Genomic DNA, 19,599 nt, shown 5'->3' with positions numbered 1-19,599 from the left:
TTTAACTACATTACATTCCTCTGCTACTTATGGCTGCAGCGCAACTTTCAGGAAAAGCCATTAAGGTCCAAAAAGGACCCCACTTGCTACATGCTGGTTCAAGTTGACTGAGAGTTCTCTGTGTATGTGAACTTGATCTCTCCTAGAGAAAGTTAAACCATCAGTTTGTGACATCTGCATACCATAAAATGTGCTTCAGCCCAGGGGACAGAAAGGTCTGAACCAATCACTGGTACAAACAACTTCAAAACACGCTCATGGTGAAAACATCTGGCCCAGAGGACCAGACTAAACCTAGTCTGAAGTAATCCTGGAACCACACAGATACCGGGACCTCAACCTTGCTTCTAGCACTTTATTCTGAATGTACCAAATTAATTGCTAGCATAAATACAGTCTTAAATGCTTCTGGAAACAATGTCACTACAGATACAGATCCAAGAAAACATGCTACAGTTAGATGCAATAGATGGCGGATTTCTTTAGATGGTTATGAAAGCAGGAAGAGATAATGCCGTTTTAGATTCAGTATTGGGATAAGTGGACCTCACAGAAAAGCAGGGGGCGGGGGGGGGAGCAGCTTGTCACAAATTCGGATGACTAAACCGATTCAGTTTATAATTAATGGGAGAGACAAATGACTGACACCTAAAAATACATCAGAGTGAACATTCAGGCTGAAAAAATCATTCAAAGCACAGGACAAAGGTGATGGGAAAAATAAACAACTATATATTGATCAGAAGGAAACTGAGGCTGGACATTATGACATCTCCAATAATTAGGAGAGTGAGAATCTGATCTCACTTTCTAACTGAATAGTTCAGATAAAAATCCCATAAGTTTTAAGAAGGAGCTTGATTTGCTGGATGTGATTACTTGAAATGGCTGCACTTCTATTTTACACAATTCACAAGGCCATTATGCTTCTAACACCATGAGACAGACAAGCTAAGCTGCGTAGGCTTGAACGCACACAGTCCCAAGCAAACCCATAATATTATCAGTTCTATACCTGACTTCTGGTGAGAGAAACCAGGCTAAATGCAGCAGCAGCTCAACAACACAAAGCCAACAATGAAACTGAGGATTTTCTTTTCTGCTGGTTCCATCCATCATCTAAGAGCTCCTCTGGCACTATCATATAAGTATTACATTCCTAGCTCCACTAAATACAAAGGTTAGAACTTGCCCAAATTGACAGAAATTACAGAATTCACATTACTCAGTCTTTTGACTTATTCTGGCAGCTTCTTCTCCTTCTTGACATTGCTTTCTAAGGGAACATGCCCAGAGTTAAAGGTGCAGCTTGAAACCACAGAAGCAGTATCTGCTAGTCATTTTTCTCATTATGTCAGCATTTCACCTCCCTCAGCCTGCTGTGTGAGTTTATTGCATTTTAAAGAGTAAGCTAAAAAGCAACAAGCCAAGTTGAACACTGGTAATTGTAACGCTGTGCTTTGCTTCCAAACTACCTTTCTGAGGAATCATTTGAATCAGAGGGTGAAGACAACCCATAAAGACTTCCTTTTTTTCAGGTTCTTCTCTATTAATGTTTTTCCATACTCTATCCTCTCCTTCCACACTGATTTCAGAGAGAAAAAGAAAGGACACAGTTCAAGGAAGTGTACTTTTTGTCAAAGTAATTAGAACATTCTCAGTGTTTTCCCAGACCTCTTAAGCCTTCCGTAATCCTCCTCCTCCAATGAAGGGCAAAATTACAATTTCCCCTAAAAGATGGGCACAGCTAGTTAGCTGCATATAGTTTGACTGCAAATGGTAGTGAACGTAAGTCAACACTTCTCAGTACCCACTTCAAGTCAAATTTAGAGAAAGGCTGGCTTTAATAAGCTCTAGAGGAAAATTAATAGTAACACAGCAAAGATAAAGCCTAGCTAGCCAAGATGTGTTTTACGACATCATCTTATGCCACTTTCTCCTGATCTCCTTCCCAATTCTTTTTCATATCACTCTTCCCCAAAATGTCCACCTCGGAGATTTAATACAAAGATATCTGTATTGCAGCAAGGAAAAACAAAACAAAGACACATTCCCACCGCCCCTGAACAAAAATTGTTTGCATTATCACCAGGTTAAAAACAAGAATATATTTCATTGTTTCCAAGTAAAGTTCTTCTACAATATTTTGGAAAGAGCTATCATAAATCAACACTGATGTATACCGTTCTCTGTCTGTGAACACTGACACAGCCTCAAACAGACTCGTCTAAAACTATCATCATAACAACTAAAAGAGTGACATGTATTTTTACTGTAGTCTGTTAGAAAGCTTACAGGATGACCAACGAGCTTTAATAACTCAAAAATAACCTAAAAAGGATTACTTCCTACATAGCCATAGGAAAGCAGGACCTTAGGAAGTAATCTGGGAACAACCAGGTAACAACGAATTAAAGGAATGTGAAAGGGTCTTCTACAGAGACCCCATGGAGTTAAGTGGAAGTCAAAGGACCTATGCAGTACAGAGTCTTCTGCTACTGCAGGGGCACAGCACAGCGTGACGACAGAAGCTAGTGAAGTTCTCCACTGCCAAATCAATAAATTAATAAGTTAATTGGGGCAGAAACATTTTTAAAAGATACAAAAGCTACCTGACATATTTCAAGCAAAAGGGATCACAGCAATTAAAATATGAAAGGGTAAGAGCCCAGTAAGAATATAACCTATCCTCAAACTCTACAGAACTTCCCTCCTTTCCAATCAGAAAATAAATACTTGTTACAACTTAAGTTTTAGGCCAAATTACTCAAACATTTTGATTCTAGCAAGCATATACCTTTCCAATAAGCAATTAACAACTTTCAAATCACTATAAAAACAGTCAATAACACATGAAGCAATGCTGCATGATGCTACCAGTTAAGGTCTTTCTAACATCAGCCACACATCACAGTAAAGTTTTAGAGAACACACTACCTACCCTCTTTGAAACAAATCCACATTGAAGAACTTGTGGAGCTCCACGGAGAATTCTACCATAGCCTGAACTTCACTCATGTTTATGAGGATGAAGAAGTCAAAGCTTGTCAGCACCTTAGTTACTGAAAACAAACAGAAAACAAACTTTTTAAAACACAAGCTGGGGACAATGCCTATCAGGTCCTTAAAAGGAAAACGCTACTCAATTTTACACAGCTTCCTTAAATATACATGTCCTGGGGTAAACATGAATATAGGATTTATATAGGATATGCCAAATCCTGCCTACATTAGCTTCCTTCTTTGTTGTGAAGGAATCAAGTATTATCAGAGAAGTATCACGATACGATCAGCATAATATAACCTTGGAACTTACTGATACCTACGTACTGCGGCTCTGCTCTGGTACTTGGCTGGAGAGAGGAAAAAGCACTGCCAAGAAGGAGACAAAGAGTGTATTTGGTCTGCTTCCAGTCCCTGCTGAAGCAGAATGACCAAACAGGTAGCAAGCACTACCTCAAGTCCAACACGAGGACAAGGACAGCTGAATGTGGCCAAGCGGGGCAGAGTAAGGCCTGACGGGAGCTGTAGGATTTTTGACGGAGCGACTGGAGAGGAAAGGCAGGAGTTAAAGAGGGCAACGTGCCCATCCTTAGTCAATCTTTGTTAGTAGCAAAGCGTTAATTCTCGTTGTCTTCTTTGCAGCCACAGACTGGCACCTTACTGCTAATTTACAGATGCCTGCTGATACTTAAATTAAAATCTTACAGACTTCGACGAGTTCTGCTGGTTTCCCTTCAACAATATCAAGGGGATTAATAAAACAGACTACTCTTTCTGCAAACACTCGTCCTCAAACTTCCCAGCTCCTGCAAGCACTGCCTGGTTTGAAGAATAAACAAACCAAAAAAAACTAAAACGGACAACCCTTCATGCACATTAGTCCTCCTTCTGTGTCCCGTGCAGAAGCAGTAAACCTAATAGCGAGCCTGGCCTGAGCTTGAATGCGTTATGGGCTTTTTTTGTTTCTATAAAACAAGCTTAAACAAGCATGTGGGAGCTTTGTGAAGCAGCAGGTGGTACTACCGAGACAGAAAATAGAAAGCTGGCAAAGAAAATTCCTAGCCACAGCAGATATCAGTCACCTGAAAGCAAAGTTATCTTACGGGGCTACCTCGAGCCTACCAACTAAATTATCTTGGTGTATGACTCAAGATAAGATTTACCTTGCTGTACTTGCAGCGCAGGTTTAGATTTTTAAGCATAAACAAGTAAATTCTGACCTTGGTTTAACAGCCTTTACAAGGACTCCACATACACCTTACTAAGAACACACAAAGAACACACTTAGTACTTTCTGACTTAGCAGGGAATAGGTAAAGAGGAATTTTACTTCTGAAGCTGAGTTATAACAATTTGAAGAACTCCGATCCAGGACCCTTCATGACAGGTGAAAACTACAGCATACAGGTGGTGCATTTAACACAGCTTGTCTAAAAACCCTGCATTACAATCCGAATTCAAATCGAGGGATTTTGACAGACTAGTTGAATGATGCCACAGCATGCAGAGCAAGGGCTATCACTGATAACCTACTCTACTTTGAAACAATTCCTTCTTCCACTGCTCTGCCTACAGGATTGTGTAGGGATGTCCTCAGCAGTCCTCTGAAGCCAGAATCAGGAAGTTCTGCTCTTCTCAGGCACTCTAATTCTCTGGGGTCGCAGTACTGCATTCCCACGCGTGCCTCACCTACCAGGACGCAAGTGTATCTTCTGCAAATGGAACCTGACCCGCCACCGAGCAGGGATCCTCGACCTGCTGTGACCCTGGGCAGCAAACCCTGTGGGCAGTGTATGTAACACGTGATGAGGCTGGATGACACCTCAGAAAGGACAGGACCCCACTTGAAAATCCTCAGGCAGAAGAGAAAGGACTTCAGAAGACAAAGGATGCCATTGAGCTATCTGAGGCCGTTTGCATTTTGATGAAGCTAACTACATTTTCAAGACATCACATCATCACACGCCTCTGACTCCCCAGCACTAATGGCACTGTCCTTTGTCCCTGAAGTTTGGCTTCCCTATGAGGAAGGAAAACTGTTCCTGCAGGAGTTGTTGAGCCAAGCCAGCCCTTCCAAATGCTTCAGGGTCCCTCAAGTCCTCAGAAGGAAACCAGGCGGGAACAACCCAGAACTAGCCTGGCTAGGCAGATTTAAAGGCTCATTTTATGAAAGAGTTACTTCAACAGCAAAAAAAGCTACAGAGAGCCATATCTGGCATTACTGTCAAAAGGGCTGCCCCATGAACTTGTGATATTTCTGTTGGGTCTGATATGACTCTAGCTGGAGCCAGAGCCCCCCTACTCTGCTGAGCCAACGCAGCATCCCCAACCAGCCCAGTAAAAATTGCCTGGGCAGGCAGCAAGGCAGACTGAACACAAGCACACACACGTGCGCACAACACAGCGCCACTTGTTTTAAAGCAGTAACCCAGCCCTCGATCGACCATCAACAATATGTGGAAAAGTGGCACCCCTGCCTTGCTCCAGTATCTATTGCTAAACCAGCACGAGCTACCGAGCCACAGTCCGTGTTGTGCATCCAGAAAGCAGCACTACGCACCCCTGCGAGTGTCTGGGACTGCAGTCAATCCGCTGACCTTTGCCAAGCATCGGCTTGTTCCATGTTCAGTCTGGGTGAAGGGGAGCGTTCACTGTCCTGGCTTGACATAAACCCAACCACTACTTTCTGTCGAAGTCTTTCATAACTGTGCAAAGTAAAACAGAGTTCTTTGAACCACGTAACAAAAAGTGTTATGCAGCAACTAAATATTTCAAAGGGGAAAACCAAACTTGGAGAAGCCGTCTTTAATTTTTGTTTGCTTATCATAGAAAACCCAACATAGAAAGTTAAACTTGTGTAGAGGTGTTCCTTTGTGCAGATTCCATTTAAATTTACAGCTAAACCTGCACTACCTTCAATAATATTACAAGTCCACAACTCATTTCAATACTTAATGAGTTGATTCTTGTATTTTAAAGCATATAATTATCATTAAGAAACAGAGAAGGAAACTGACACTTGCCCTGCCTGCAAGAAACAGAAGACTCCTTCATTAAGAACAACATTATGAACAACAGAGGTTAACGCAGCATATAAACATGCATCAGAGGATCTGACAGTAAATGAGAAGAAAATCCTAATACAGAGGGTTAGAGAAAACAACTCTTGGTGGCTACTTAGAGCTTATGAATAATCAAAACAGCATTTTAAAACCCAGTAGCATTAAAGCACTGAGACTGAACATCTCCAATGGTTAAAGCAGCATTAAAGCCACTTGATTCTATACTGAGGACCAAAACTTTACTTTTCTTTACACATCTGAGGGTTTATCTATATGAACCTGTTCTTAAGAAGACAATTTCCTACGCAACCTTGCTAGTCAATACTGTCCCCACACCAGCTCATTCCTTCTTTAGTTACCCAAGCCCATCTCTTCTGGGGCGACAACAGAAAATGGATCAAAGAAATATCAGACTGTTAAAGCACATCAAAAGGGAAAAAATGTTTCTCTATTCTGTTTTTTCTTTTTTAAATTATTGAACATTTTAGTGGTACTTTACAGCAGCTGCATCAGGGCACCTCTGAGTGCAATGAAAAGACGGATGGAGGTGCACAGAAACCTCCTAAACCAGCTTTGTTCTCAGAGAAATGTTTGTGTTAGGAACTGCAAGACACTGCTAAGAAACGAAACCGCAGCATATTCACAGAATATCTTACCTCTACTGGTAAATACTCCATTTTAGTACAATAATTAACCAGTCTTCCAGTTCTCCACTATTGCTGTCAGAAGCATACTGCTTGCACTAGAAAAGAAAAACAAAAATGTTTTACTAAGCACAGTATCTCTAGAACTTTTCAGTACTTACGTTCTTTATCCTCTTTTCTGTGTCCTAATACCAGACCCTACCACGTCCTCTCCACCAAACACACGCACGTATCTTCGTACCTTCTATCACCATTCTCCCATTTGCCCTTGGTTCCTACACAGAAATTTTCAGCTTTCTGCAAGTCTAACAGCCTGACACGTATTCTTCCAAAACAAAGACAAAAAAAATAAAATGTTTCTTGAAGCCGGTGCTCTGGCAAAGCTGATGCTGCCACGTTCAGCCAAACCAGCCCTGTCTTTGCTGAGGAATCCCATCCACAGGTGATCCCACAGGGCCCCGCAGCCCCCCTGGTCTCCAGAGGGAACCTCAGCAACGTAGAGCAACCATTACAGCTAGGTCCATGCCACGGGCTATTCCAAAACCCTCCTGAAGCTGCTGCTGACCCCATCTTGAAAGGACTTGCTCAGAATCAGCCTGGCCCCTGTATTCTTCTGAAGCGTGAGGACGTTTAAAATAACAAAAAAAAATAATCATTCGTTCTCCACTTTATCTGACATCTTTTAAATTTCAGACACGAAGAGAAGAAAATGCTTACTTCTGCTTTCTTAGAGGATCCTTGTGTCCTTTCTGTATGAATTTCAGAGAAACATAAACACAAAACCTATCACAGCTTGTGCAGGCAAGTTGTGAAACTGAACTGTTTTTGCCTTAACTTCAAAGAAAACAGAGACACTGAAGCATAAAAAATAAATTACCTGTTTGCTTGTTTTTTAATAGAAAACACTTGTGCTTGTCACGTGCAATATTACATCTTTGACACCACAAATTATCAGTAATGCCCTGACGAAATTCTGATACCATAACCTTGCATCAAAATTAGTTTTATTCCATTTAACTGCACGGTACAGGCTGTACCATACTAGTGTTTTCTTGTTTTGTTTTTTAAAGGATGAAGCTCAGTACAAAGTCCTCAGAGTAGTGAAAATTACTCTGGCCTTAAATTTAGTATTTTACACTTGGTGGAAGTCAAATGCAAAAATACAGAATCCTACAAAGGAAAATACAACAAAATGTTTACTTTCCTCCGCTTTTCTTCTAGCATTTAAGTCTTCAGACAACTTTTTTTCTTCTAAGTTCCTGCAGGAGCTTTGTGCACCTCTCTGCCTGACCTTTCTTCCTGTCCTCTCCTCCCCGAGTACGAACTCAGCGACCCAATATCTGCCAACACAAACTCCGCCACCATCTATCTCTGTGCTGATGACTCAGATTTGTCCCCCCCCACCTGGGAACTGTCTTCAGTTCCAATTTTAGCTGTTTCTTGGACGCAGCCTTCAGCTGAAGCTCATTGTGGCTGAACCAGAGCCCTTAACCTGACCTGCACGGCTGCTCCCGACACCTACTTTGGGAGCGTGCACCTCAATGCACAACCTCACTGCAAACCTAGAGAGCGTTTTTCATTTAGTTTTCTCTTGGTTTTCATAGACTTTGGCAAGGCTACGCACAACACCTGCCAAATTTGTCTGCGCGTGATCAGAAACGTGTCCTGTCTATCCAGACGGCCAAAACACATCCGAGCTAATATCCTCTCTTGTTTTAATTACTGTTAAGCTGCAAAGGTATAATTCACTGCGTGTCTTACTCCAGCATGGTGCAGCAAAGAACCAGCCTCTGACTTCGATCTTTTCACCTCTCCTTCTGCATCCCCCACAAGGAGAGCCCGGGCTACTGCATCAAGCATCGCCTACTTGTCTTCTTCTGAAATCCTTTTGGAGCTGAACAGCAGCCAGTGCCACAGTGTCCTGGCTGCAGACTAGAGCTTCCCAGCACCACTAATAAACCCTGCTCCTCCAGAATTAAAAAGGTGAAGCGGGGGAAAGGGAAAAAAAAAAAAAGTGCTAATTGAATTTTGGGTTTCATAAACATCGTGTTGTAAAACATGGGAAAAAAGCCATCAACGTAACGGTAAGCGGAGGTATCTAGGATACCTTATGCAAATTTATTATCCCAACTTTAAAAAGATGACATGACTACCACTCAGAAAAAATAAAAACACAACAGAATAGACTGCTTTATACTAGGATTTATTATTTTAATGAAAAATATATTGTTTTAAAATCTGCATGGTTCTACATATCTGTATGAGTATAAATATCCCCAGTTACTTAAACATAGTTAAACAATGATCCAATTTTACAGGCTCAGGGCAAAACCCCACTACTACAATTTCCTTCTTGCATGGTTCTCTAAGGCTGTATTACTTTGCAGACAGCCATTACAAGGTTTCATTCACCTCTTCTAACCAAGCTAATGCAGGCTACCTATGACACTTCAATGGGCTAGATAATCAACCAGAATACAAACTCAAATTTTCCCACTTTTATCTTTAAATTTAGCACCAGTATCTGGTCCTCTGTGCAGCACTGATAAAAACAACATACTACATGGAGCTGACAACTTAGTTATTCTCAGTATGTGTGGAAGTCAGTAATATGTTGCCTTTCTTTTCTTCTACCCTATTAACAGACCACATATCTGATATAACAACATATCTTGAGCATTTATTAGGCTTATTCTCTTTTACCCTAACATTGGCCTTTGGCAAATGACATGGCATTTCTAAGCCTCCTCGTTAAGAAGTTTAACACGAAAAGTTCTGCGGGCAGTGCAGTTAAAAAGCTGCTTTCCTACAGACACATTCCTCCCCCTCCACCACGATAACCCCCTATCTGTCGTGACACCTTGACGAGGCAAAAGATCACACGTCCTGCAGGTACTAGAAACATATACCCACTGTGAGGGGCCAGCTGCTACAAAACCACGTAGCAGATGATTTCTGTATTTTTCCTCCCAGAAAGGGCACTAATTTCAGTGTCTTCCCTCTTCAGCCGCCAATTTACACAAAACACAATTCATCATCTTAGAGAGCCCTTCTCCTCTTTTGCGTTTGGCTGAATTGAGCAATGGTTTCCAGCCCTAATTTGCACAGAAAGAGGAAATGGAACGTGAACAAACCGAACTGAATGTTGTATTTGTCTTTTACAAAGACTTCCCCTAAAAATTTTGTTAAAAAACAGATTTATGTTTAAAAGGGTAAAAAATTACTAGCAGAAATTTGACTGCAATCAAGTCTGTCCCAGCAAAACGCAGCATTTCCATGAAAAGCGGCGGTGGTTCAGGATGCGTGCTGCCATGTAAGCCAGGCCGTGTCCCACTTTGGTCCCAACCACCAGTTAAGTGAGAAAAACAAAGCAAATACTACTACACTCATGTCCTAAAAACGAAGGAGAATAGACTTATTTTGCATATAATTTTTATTTAACACAATCTACCTATTTTTCCTAACAAGCTACTCAGAAGAGCAATATGGGAGAGAAAGAAAAAATAAGTGCTTACTCTAAATAATTAAAAGTCTTCTCGAACTTACATGAAAGGCACATGATGATCTTACAATAGACTAAAAAAAAAACAACAAAACAAACCTGCAAGCTGTAATACTTTGGCTTAAGGAACAAATTGCGTAACAATACACTCACCATCTCATAACCTCAAGAATTTATGAAGGATGCGCTATGTAAGAATTAATAAACTAGGAGGGGGAAGCTTCCCAACGTAATTTGATTCTGCCCAACTGAAAAGTTTCTTCGTAAAGAGTTTACTAAGGGTCTATTTCAGTGTACTTAAAGTGTACTTATTTCCTTTTCCTACTTAGAGAAAGAAAATAAGCACTTCTCTGAATTCCACGTGCCACGCAATGCCATTAAATGGAAATTAACTCTCACATATGCATGAATGAATTTCACATTAAAATGTCTGCAGTGACTGTTATTATCATTACTCTGCCATATTTTATGAATCCGAATAATGCTCAAAAGAGTCAGTTGTTGCAACTGCCTTCCCAGCTTAAGCAGATTTATTGTTAAAAAAATAAAGCTTAAGAGAAATCTAACGGTACATGAAGTAAACGGTACTGTAGAATACAGTAAATTATTTCTTCATAGGTAATAAATCCATATTAAGCAATTCTGTAAATAAAAGAGAATACAGTTTACTAACTTAAGTCACTGTTCCAATACCTTTTCTGAGGTCACAGTTTGACAAGACAGTAAATACAGTTTAGGTTTGACAGGTCGATTTCATACTGGAGGGCTTCATGCCAAATAGTTACTGTCTTTCCTCCCACAGCAGGCATTAAGTCAGCACAAATGATATACTGTGTACTCTTACTAACTTAAGAAACGTGATAGTTTGCCTACCTGATCAAAGTTACATTACAGGATAATCTGATAGTAAATCTGATCCAGGAACAGTGATCACAAAACCACTTCCTTGGTAGCTCCTACACCAACACCATCTGTGGTGACAGGCTGGACGTGCCAGCACGGAGGAACAGCGACTCCACCAGGCTCTTTATGCAGAGAAAAGTTATTTCATAAACAGATGGGGGCACGGTATCGGAGCCTCGTTTATTTTTAACACACAATGTTAATAACCTAACACAAAGCCAGTTGACTTGAAGCTGACTTTACAGGAATATATCTACAAAAACAGCCTCCAATATCACTTTTTCCCTTACAGTTTGGCTTCCAGTTTCCCACAGTTTCAACAAAAAAATTGTGGCAAACATTATGTCACGTAAATTTAGGTTAAAAGATTGCTTCGACTTTAAATGAAAAAAAAAAAGAAAAACAAAACACCTTAACACTCTGGAAATACAAAGCACTGTTCTCATCTTCTCAACTTCTGTCCGCTGCCTTTATTTAATACTGGTCAGAGAAATGCCGCAGCTTCTTGTTTTGTTCTTTGTTAATGGTTTTCTCATCATAGATATTCTAAAATGCTCTTTGCAACTCCTCTGTTACACAGAACATGCATTAACTTTACAGTCAAATCTGTATTATTTTAGTACAGTGCAATTCGGTTACGGTTGGATGCCAATTAAACAGACTGCCATTGGGAGCGCTGGCCTCACGAAGCTAACGGGGTCATGGGAAAAGTATCTCAGAATGTGAGTCAAAACCATTGACACACCAAGTTTTCAAAAACATACTGTAGCTTTACAAGAGAAGGGACCGTCCGCAGTCAGGCCAGTATTAACATCTAACCCTAAAGAAGTGAGCAAGGGCACGGCAAGAATTTAAGACAGCTCTTCTCGTGAAACAACACTGGTCATGAACACCAGCAGCAGCTTGAGAAGATCCTGCCCCAGGTGCTCATTTCTGTCTTCACAGCATCAGAGCCTCACCCCCACAACATGCCGACACATTGCTTGTGGGACAGCATTTTAAAATGAATTAGTTACCATTTTAGAGTAATCTATTTTTGCAGGGCTCGATCAGATCACTTCCTTATCCTGTTTCAAAGCACAGCTCCACAAATAGCTGTGTCACCACCACTGGTGGGGACGGGACGGCGAGCTGCAGCCAGAGATGGCAACCCCTCAGGGCTCCCTTCTCTTCAAGGCAAAGTGAGGCCAAGCAAGGAGGCTTGATGGCAGCAGTTTGAGAGCAGTTTTCCCTCTTCACAATCGTTCCAGAGGTAAAAAGCCCTGCACTCCATCCTTACGCTAACCAAGCAAGCTGGACGAGGAACGGAGCCAAGGCAGGACACAGCACTCCTCCTGCTGGGATGGATACAGCCAAAAGAGCCCAAGCGTGGGTCCAAACCTGACTTCTCCCCGGCTCAGCACTTGGGATGTCCCAATCCCTCCTACAAGGGCTCGCGTTTCAGGGAGAGAAGCTGAAGATGGGGACATCCCTCTCCTGAAGGAAGCGTGAGGAGCTTCCAGCAGTCCTCCGTCCCGCCAGGCCTGGAAACACACTCTGCTCACAGGATCCCTCACTTACAGTGCCAGCCTCAGAGGACAGGCACGACTGCTGCTGAAGAAGGGCTCTTCCTCTCCCTGAAATGGAGGAAGAAAGAGACGGGCCTGCCCCGGCCACCAGAGCACCCCAAGCCACAGGCTGGCCCCTCACGGTGCCGGCCCTTCCTCCCCCACCAGCACGGTGCCGAAACAAGAGTTACGTACAGAATCCCTGTTAAACAGACAAATATAGCAACCTTATCAAATTCAAGTTTTGCTTTTGTTTATTTTACGGCTTAATAGCTTTATGCCCCTTTTATCTCTCCTCCCCACATGCCATTTAACTGACAGAATAAAGCTGACACTTGATGAGCTGCTAGGAGAGCTGACACGAGCGCAGAACGGCATCGCTGTGTTTCGCAAACAACACGTTCAAAATAAAACAAACTTAATGATCACCTTCAGTACCTTCAACGGGGAGACTTGAAGGGTTACATCAAAACAAAGCAGCAAACTGATTTTTAAATTAGCCTGAACCATCACCATTGCTATTTAAACAATTTTTGGCAATGTTTTATATGGAGCAGTTTTTGTTCATTCCTTTTTTCCTACAATTTACTTGTCATATTTAGTCAGAAAATACCATACTAGCAGTTGGTAATCATTAAATCCTTTATACGCTCCTTTCACGTATGCTACAGCTGGAATAAGGAAAAACTGCTATTAAATACCACATAACACATCCAGAAGAAAAAAGCCCAACAACCAGGAGCCCAGTTATCACAGGTATTCCCTACCCTACGGACACACAGTTAGTTTTCAAACAGGTCCTCATCACCTCCTATTCTAGCTGAGAGGGATGAAAACACAGCTGATCATGCCGACTGGCCATGTAAATCTATTTTCCAATCTAAACTCCACCAGCTTTCATACCTTTCACACATCAAAAGACAGAAACATACGTGCCAGAGCTCCTTGTTGCCAACCAACAGCCAAACCAAATATTTGTAGCCTTAGCTGACATTCAAATTTATTTCAGAGTAACACAATGTCCTTTTCACAGAAGGGACCATATCTCAAGAACATTCAAGGTAAAATTAGCACCAGGTGAAAACCAATGGCACACAGCTTCTGCCTGCCTAACAAGGGGTTTCATTAGAAAAGGTCCAGTCTGACAGAAGAGGCGCAAGGTCGGAGGTCTAGGTGTCACTTCCACTTGGAGGTCTACTATTGACCTCAACCGTTATAAGACTTTCTCTCTATGCATCACAAGCAGTAAAGGTATGTTTTCTACTATTTACGCCCCCGTTCTTCTGGCACCTTAAAGACACTCACTACCTTGGCATATTTTGCACCAACATATTTCACTGAGCTGAAGAATTTAAGGTCAGAGGTATGGGGAACCACAGGCCCTGGAATTATCTGGTAGTTGGTATAATCTCAGTTTGCCCAGAAAATTCATAAAATCTTAAAAAAAAAAAAAAAAAAAGCTGATTTTTTTTAACATGGAAATATGCAATCATAATGCAGAAAAATCATAAAGTGACATCTGAACTGACAGCCTAAGAATAAAGTAGGTTCTCCAAAAAAAAATACTTCTTAAACCTGTAGGAGAACAAATAGTATTACATTTCTTTCATAAGCTTTAATAGAAAGAAGATAAAAGATATACTGCGAGCCATTCTGATATCAAAATTTCAAACCCTTAAAGGGAAACTTGCTTTATTAACTTTAGAAGCATCTAAAGCATAAAGAGAATGCAATGTATTTATTTTATAGCTAGGAAGCATGATTTGCTCATCTAGCTTGACATCCTGTATAGAGAAGGTAACAAATGACCTATGCCATGATCAGTAGCACATAACAGTGATAAATTCAAGAAGTTTAAACAAGTGAACAAGGTTGTGACTATGGTAAACAGATCTGGATCTGAAAAACAAGACCGTTTATTATTTCAAAATGTCATAAATTAAAGGTAAGGCTTCCTGCACAGCTGACAAATGCTGTAGATTTTTTCTGCTTAACTCTATGAATTAGGGGGGTGGGAGAGGGAATTGGTGATTTATTCTGTAAATGAGATTCAGCAAACTGTATGTATGTGTATGTATGTATATACATATATAAAACTTTATAATGTTAGAGGTTACAAATTTGTAACTGTAAATTTAAAAGATAAAAATAGGAAAAAAAGTGTTTTTCAATTTCCTGGTACAAAGCATGCAACTTAGAAATGAAGAAAATCCAAATTTATTTTTAGTAAGAAATATTGATAAGGGTGACTTCATGTCTTGCTTCCAAGAAAACTGCTGGCAGAATATTAAACTTCAAGGTTCTTAGCACAGAAAATGTTCCCAATTCCAAAACCTCCAAAGCAAATCCATGAAAAAAAGAAAAATACAGCACTGAAACCATCTAATGAGAAATAGAACTGATGTCATTTCAGTCTGCTTTATCACTTTCAACCCTTGTTCTGCTTATAAATTGAACTCTACGAGGCTTCACTCTGTTTCTTTTCTCTGCCTGTTCTTTCCAAGAATAGTGCTGTCACAGATTTCCTGCTTGAAGTAAACACAGTTTGCTCACCTCACTTCTCCCTGACCCCAAAGTATGGCAAACTTCCTTCCTTCCTTTCAGATTTTTTTTTTCTTGTATACTCTTTGTTGTATAGTCTTGTTACCACAAATGTTCCACGTATTGTTCTCTGAGGAAGACAATTTGTAAGACAGGCTTCTAGAAATATCAGCTACACTGCATTACAAACATACCAACTGCTTTTGCTAGAACTGAATGCATAAATATTTAACTGCCGTGTTCATACTTCCACAGTGACATAGCTTTCTATACACAATGCTTTCTGAGATGTATTCCATGAATTAGTGCGATCGAAATGTGTTCAGTAAAATGCTAGAGTAAGCCAAAACCAGCAAATACTTGAACTTGAAAACACATGCCATGCCACACAGAAAACATAAGGTGTATGAACATTAACAGAACATAAGGACATCCTTTATTGTTCTCCTTAGCTGTGGCAGAAAAATGCAGAAGTAGTACTTACTCAGAAACAGTCTGACTATAGTAAGTTCATGGGGAGATGAAGAAGTGGCTTTTGAGTGTATTTAACCAATCAAACCCGTCTGTTCCGCCTGATTTAAAACAGGAAAATGCAAAGTCTTTGAAGGCTCCTATATCCTACATATAAAGCTTTTGAAGGCTCCTATGCAAACAAACTTTTCATTAAAAGAAATAATCACATTTTCCAAGCTTTTCCACTAGCAGGGAAAAATGACTGTAAGACTAAGTAATTCATAACTCAAGAAACATTAAGTTATGTTCGTAGTTTAACCAAAGCAGAAACTGAACATGCCTGTATTTCACGCGAATGCTTTGGCTATATGCTTTCTGAGCCAACGGCCTGTCAGAGGTGCCTGACATACAACGGGAGGCTTGCTGAACAAATACCCATCGTGAACAATTACTGGTCAATACACAGATGCTACTTGTCCACCCTGTCATGAAAACGATAAAAAGCACCAGTGAGAGAGTATTTTTGCATAAGAAGTAAAGAGGGAGGGAAGAAATCCCAAACAACAAAAACACAACTCTTCAACCTTGGTTAACTAAAGGGTATCCAAGGCTATGCTTTAGTCTTTAGGGACCAAGGGATGCAAAAGAACAAAAAGATTTCAAGACAGAAGACACAAAGGAGAAGATAAATCCTCTACCAAACAAGGATGAGAAGCACTAGTCTCTATCAATAACGACTTCAAATATTGAAACGTGGTCAACAGTAATAAGAATTCACGACAATTCTTATGATTCTCTCATTAAGGTCCACCTTTGTTAACAGCTTAACTTTCTTTCATGCTTCTTCAGGACAGCACCCACACTGGGAAAGAGACACAGAGGCACCAGTAACCTCAGCATTTTATCGACAAACATTTATATATCCATCTCCTACACTGGCATAGACATCTAGTTTCTCTTCAAAAACATAAAATAGAAGTACAAGAATCAGAGTTCAGACAGGACTTCCCTATCTGTCTACCCACAGTAGTTCAAGGCTTTGCCACTCACAGTAATCTGCTTCGCCCTGCTGCCAGAATATGCTTTCCTATCCAGTTCCACAGGATGGTTGTGGCACACATATCCCATCCTAATCACTTCCAACACTGCCGAAGAGAAGCTTGCACCAAAATATCAGACTAACCTGGTGAGAGTGAGATAATGACGGAAACATCCTGTTGCAGGGTGTTAACAACATCTGAAAACCACAACCATGAAGTCCATCACATGCCGTCAGCCTTCCCTGGTGGAGAGCTGACATTACAACCACAAAACTACAGTGCCAGGTAACAGTTCATCTGCACGAGGGTTTCAGTGGCTTCACAGCAGACACCAAGGCTTTTTTCTACTGAACACTGAACAGAACACGAGACATTGTTTTTTGAGGTTTTGCTGAACTCAAAACAGAACTAAATTCTACAGCAGTGGAATTAGATTCAATCAGCAAATGTATTGGGCTGTCTGGCACATTTCGAGAAATCACAGTTTTGAAGACAGATTCGGTTGCTGCATTCACTGGACTATTACTGATTACTCTGCGTGCCAAACCCTACCCAGGCCAGTCATGCAGACTGTAATTTAAAGTGAAGATAACAAATCCATTTTATTAACAAAACAAGCATATATTTAAGAAGAAAAATAGTACTTCCACATATGATATCAGAAAACCCTTACCGGTTTTATAGGACTATGCTTCCCACAGAACAAACATAAACCTTATCAAAGAAGAAGTTCTAATTCATGTTCTACAACCTTTCCCGATTACTGAAGGAAAGCTGAAGAACTGACTTATGCTACTTACAGGGGGAAAAAATGAGAGGCAGGAGAGCGAAAATAAGCTTGGCCAACCACGGAAGTGTAGAATAAGAGCTATAGCTGTACTCTGACCTCTCAAATGTGGGTGCTGCCACCTTGACTGCCACCGTCACATGGAAGAAACAGGGCAATATGATGATTCCGCATTTCATTCATTTCGGGTATTTCCAAAGATACAATGAAGTCCGGCTTATTGCTCACTTCCTACAAAACAGCATCTCGGTGTTAGCTGGCAAAGCACTGCTGAATGGAATAACGAGAACTATGCTGAAATACGTAATTTGCTCTTCCACAAACCAGGAATTTTTTCATCCTGAAAAAGCTGTAACGCTCCAGGAAAACACAGCTTGACCAAACCAGGCTTGGCTACCCTTCAGCAAGGGCCAAGGAGTTCTGCTTCACAATCCAAATGCTAAGTAAGAGAGGTTCAGGGGACTGAAATGTAATACATTCCCTTCCAGGGTACTGAGGATCACACCAACAGCGTTCCCTACTTATCAGCCCAACAAATGGAAAAGCAGCGCGGGGGGATTTCTGCTCACTTTGCCCACAGATAACACAACGTTAAGGTCGGCGACTGACTGCCTTAAAAACCAAGGCAAACCATAAAAAAGGTATTTACGCCCCGCCACTCGATAAAACTTGCCTTCAAAGGGAAGTTTGTTTACTTTGCCATCTGAAAAGCCCACCGCGAGGAGAAAAGGGAAGCGGCCTTGAGCACCTTGGCATGAAAACCTCTTTAGCTGGAATATTATTACCGTGACCGCAAATCCCCCGAAATAGATTTTTTTTTTTGTCATGCAATTTCCCTTCCAAGCGGCACGTCGGTAACGTTCAGCCACGAAATAACGCTTCCACTTAAATCCTAATGGAAATAAAAATAAATAAATAAACCCCAACAACTCCAGAAATAAAGCTAAGAGTTATTTCCACGAGAGGGCTTCCCGATGGTGCAAATTTGGGGCGTCTGGGGCAGCTCACCCCACCGCCGGGCAGGCCGGTATCGGGCAGTGCTGGAGGGGGGCGGCTGCACCCCGGAGCCCCCCCGGAGCCCTCCAGAGCCGAACCCAGTACCCGGAGGCTTGGGGCAGGCACCGAAACGCTGGAAAAAAGCCCCCGGAGCCGGCGAGGAGCGGGGCACGGAGCCCCAGCGCCGGACATGCCCAGAGCCGGGGCGCTGCGGGCAGGGGGCGAGGTGGAAAACCCTCCCTGACCTATTTGCAGCGCCGCCCCACAGCCATAAACAAGCGGCGGCAACGTCAAAACAGTCCCCGGGCAAAAAAAAAATAAGGAAAATAAGGGAAAATAAACCAAACTTCCCGCCCGTGGGTCACCCGGCGAGGCGGGGTGCCGGCACAAGCAAGCCCCCCCCCGCCCCGTCCCCTCGTCGGGCGCAGGCCGGGCCCGGCCGGGGGGGGGTCCGCCCGGCGCCCCCCGGTTCCCGTCCCCCTTCCCCCCGTGCCCGGCACCGACCTGGGGCCCGGAGCAGCGGCGGTGGGCGGCGATGGCCCGGCGGAGCCCAGGCCGCGGCGGCAGCGGGGTGGCGTGGCGCAGGCATCCGCCGACCGCTGCTCCCGGGAGCGGCCCCGCGCCGCCGGCGCCCGCTCTGCGCTGGGCGGGGAGGTGGCGGCGGCTGGGGGGGGAGCCGGGGGATGGCCGCCGGGAGCCGGCCGCACAACGCTTCCTGCTCCCCGGCGCCTGGGGGGAGGAGGGCCGGGCCCCGCCGTTAGGCTGAGGGCGGCGGAGCTGGCGGCCGCCGCATCCCTCGCTTCCCCGAGCCGGCGCCGCTTCGTGGGGAGACGCCGCCGCCGCGGCGGCCGCTGGCAGCCGGAGCCCCGGCTCGGGCTCGTGCTCCCCCTGCCGCCCCGCTCCGGCTCCTCCGCTCCGGAGGGGCCCGGGACAGGCCCGGAGCCGCCGAGCCGGGTGGCGCCAAAGGGGCCCCGCTCGGCCCCGGGCCCGCCGCCCCCGGAGCCCCCGCGGCGGCTGAGGGCGGAGGAGGCCTGTCCCGAGCCGCCGCCATGGGCCGCGGCCCCCCGGGCTGGTGGCCGGTCTTCCACGGCCCTTGTGTGGGTGGGCAAAGGTCTTGTGTG

At 43.1% G+C, this 19,599-nt stretch overlaps 1 protein-coding gene across 7 annotated transcripts in view; it reads right to left on the bottom strand.

Moving 5' to 3' along the window:
- Positions 1 to 19,342, bottom strand: part of FAM135A (family with sequence similarity 135 member A) — an 82,280-nt gene extending 62,938 nt beyond the window's left edge. For 5 of the 7 annotated variants that reach the window (XM_040553521.1, XM_040553524.1, XM_040553525.1 and 2 more), the window contains exon 1: positions 2,942 to 3,062. In XM_040553521.1, the coding sequence (XP_040409455.1) occupies positions 2,942 to 3,018 (77 nt within the window). In that variant the 5' untranslated portion in view covers positions 3,019 to 3,062. Of the gene's footprint in view, positions 1 to 2,941; positions 3,063 to 6,721; positions 6,808 to 17,581; positions 17,714 to 18,982 lie in introns of those variants that run through there. The other 2 variants (XM_040553522.1, XM_040553523.1) reach the window with 2 other exon arrangements.
- Positions 19,343 to 19,599: the final 257 nt, after the last annotated feature.

The sequence above is a fragment of the Cygnus olor genome, chromosome 3 (assembly GCF_009769625.2).
Source record: "Cygnus olor isolate bCygOlo1 chromosome 3, bCygOlo1.pri.v2, whole genome shotgun sequence".
Classification (NCBI taxonomy): domain Eukaryota; kingdom Metazoa; phylum Chordata; class Aves; order Anseriformes; family Anatidae; genus Cygnus; species Cygnus olor.
This window is presented reverse-complemented; position numbering and strand designations above follow the sequence as displayed.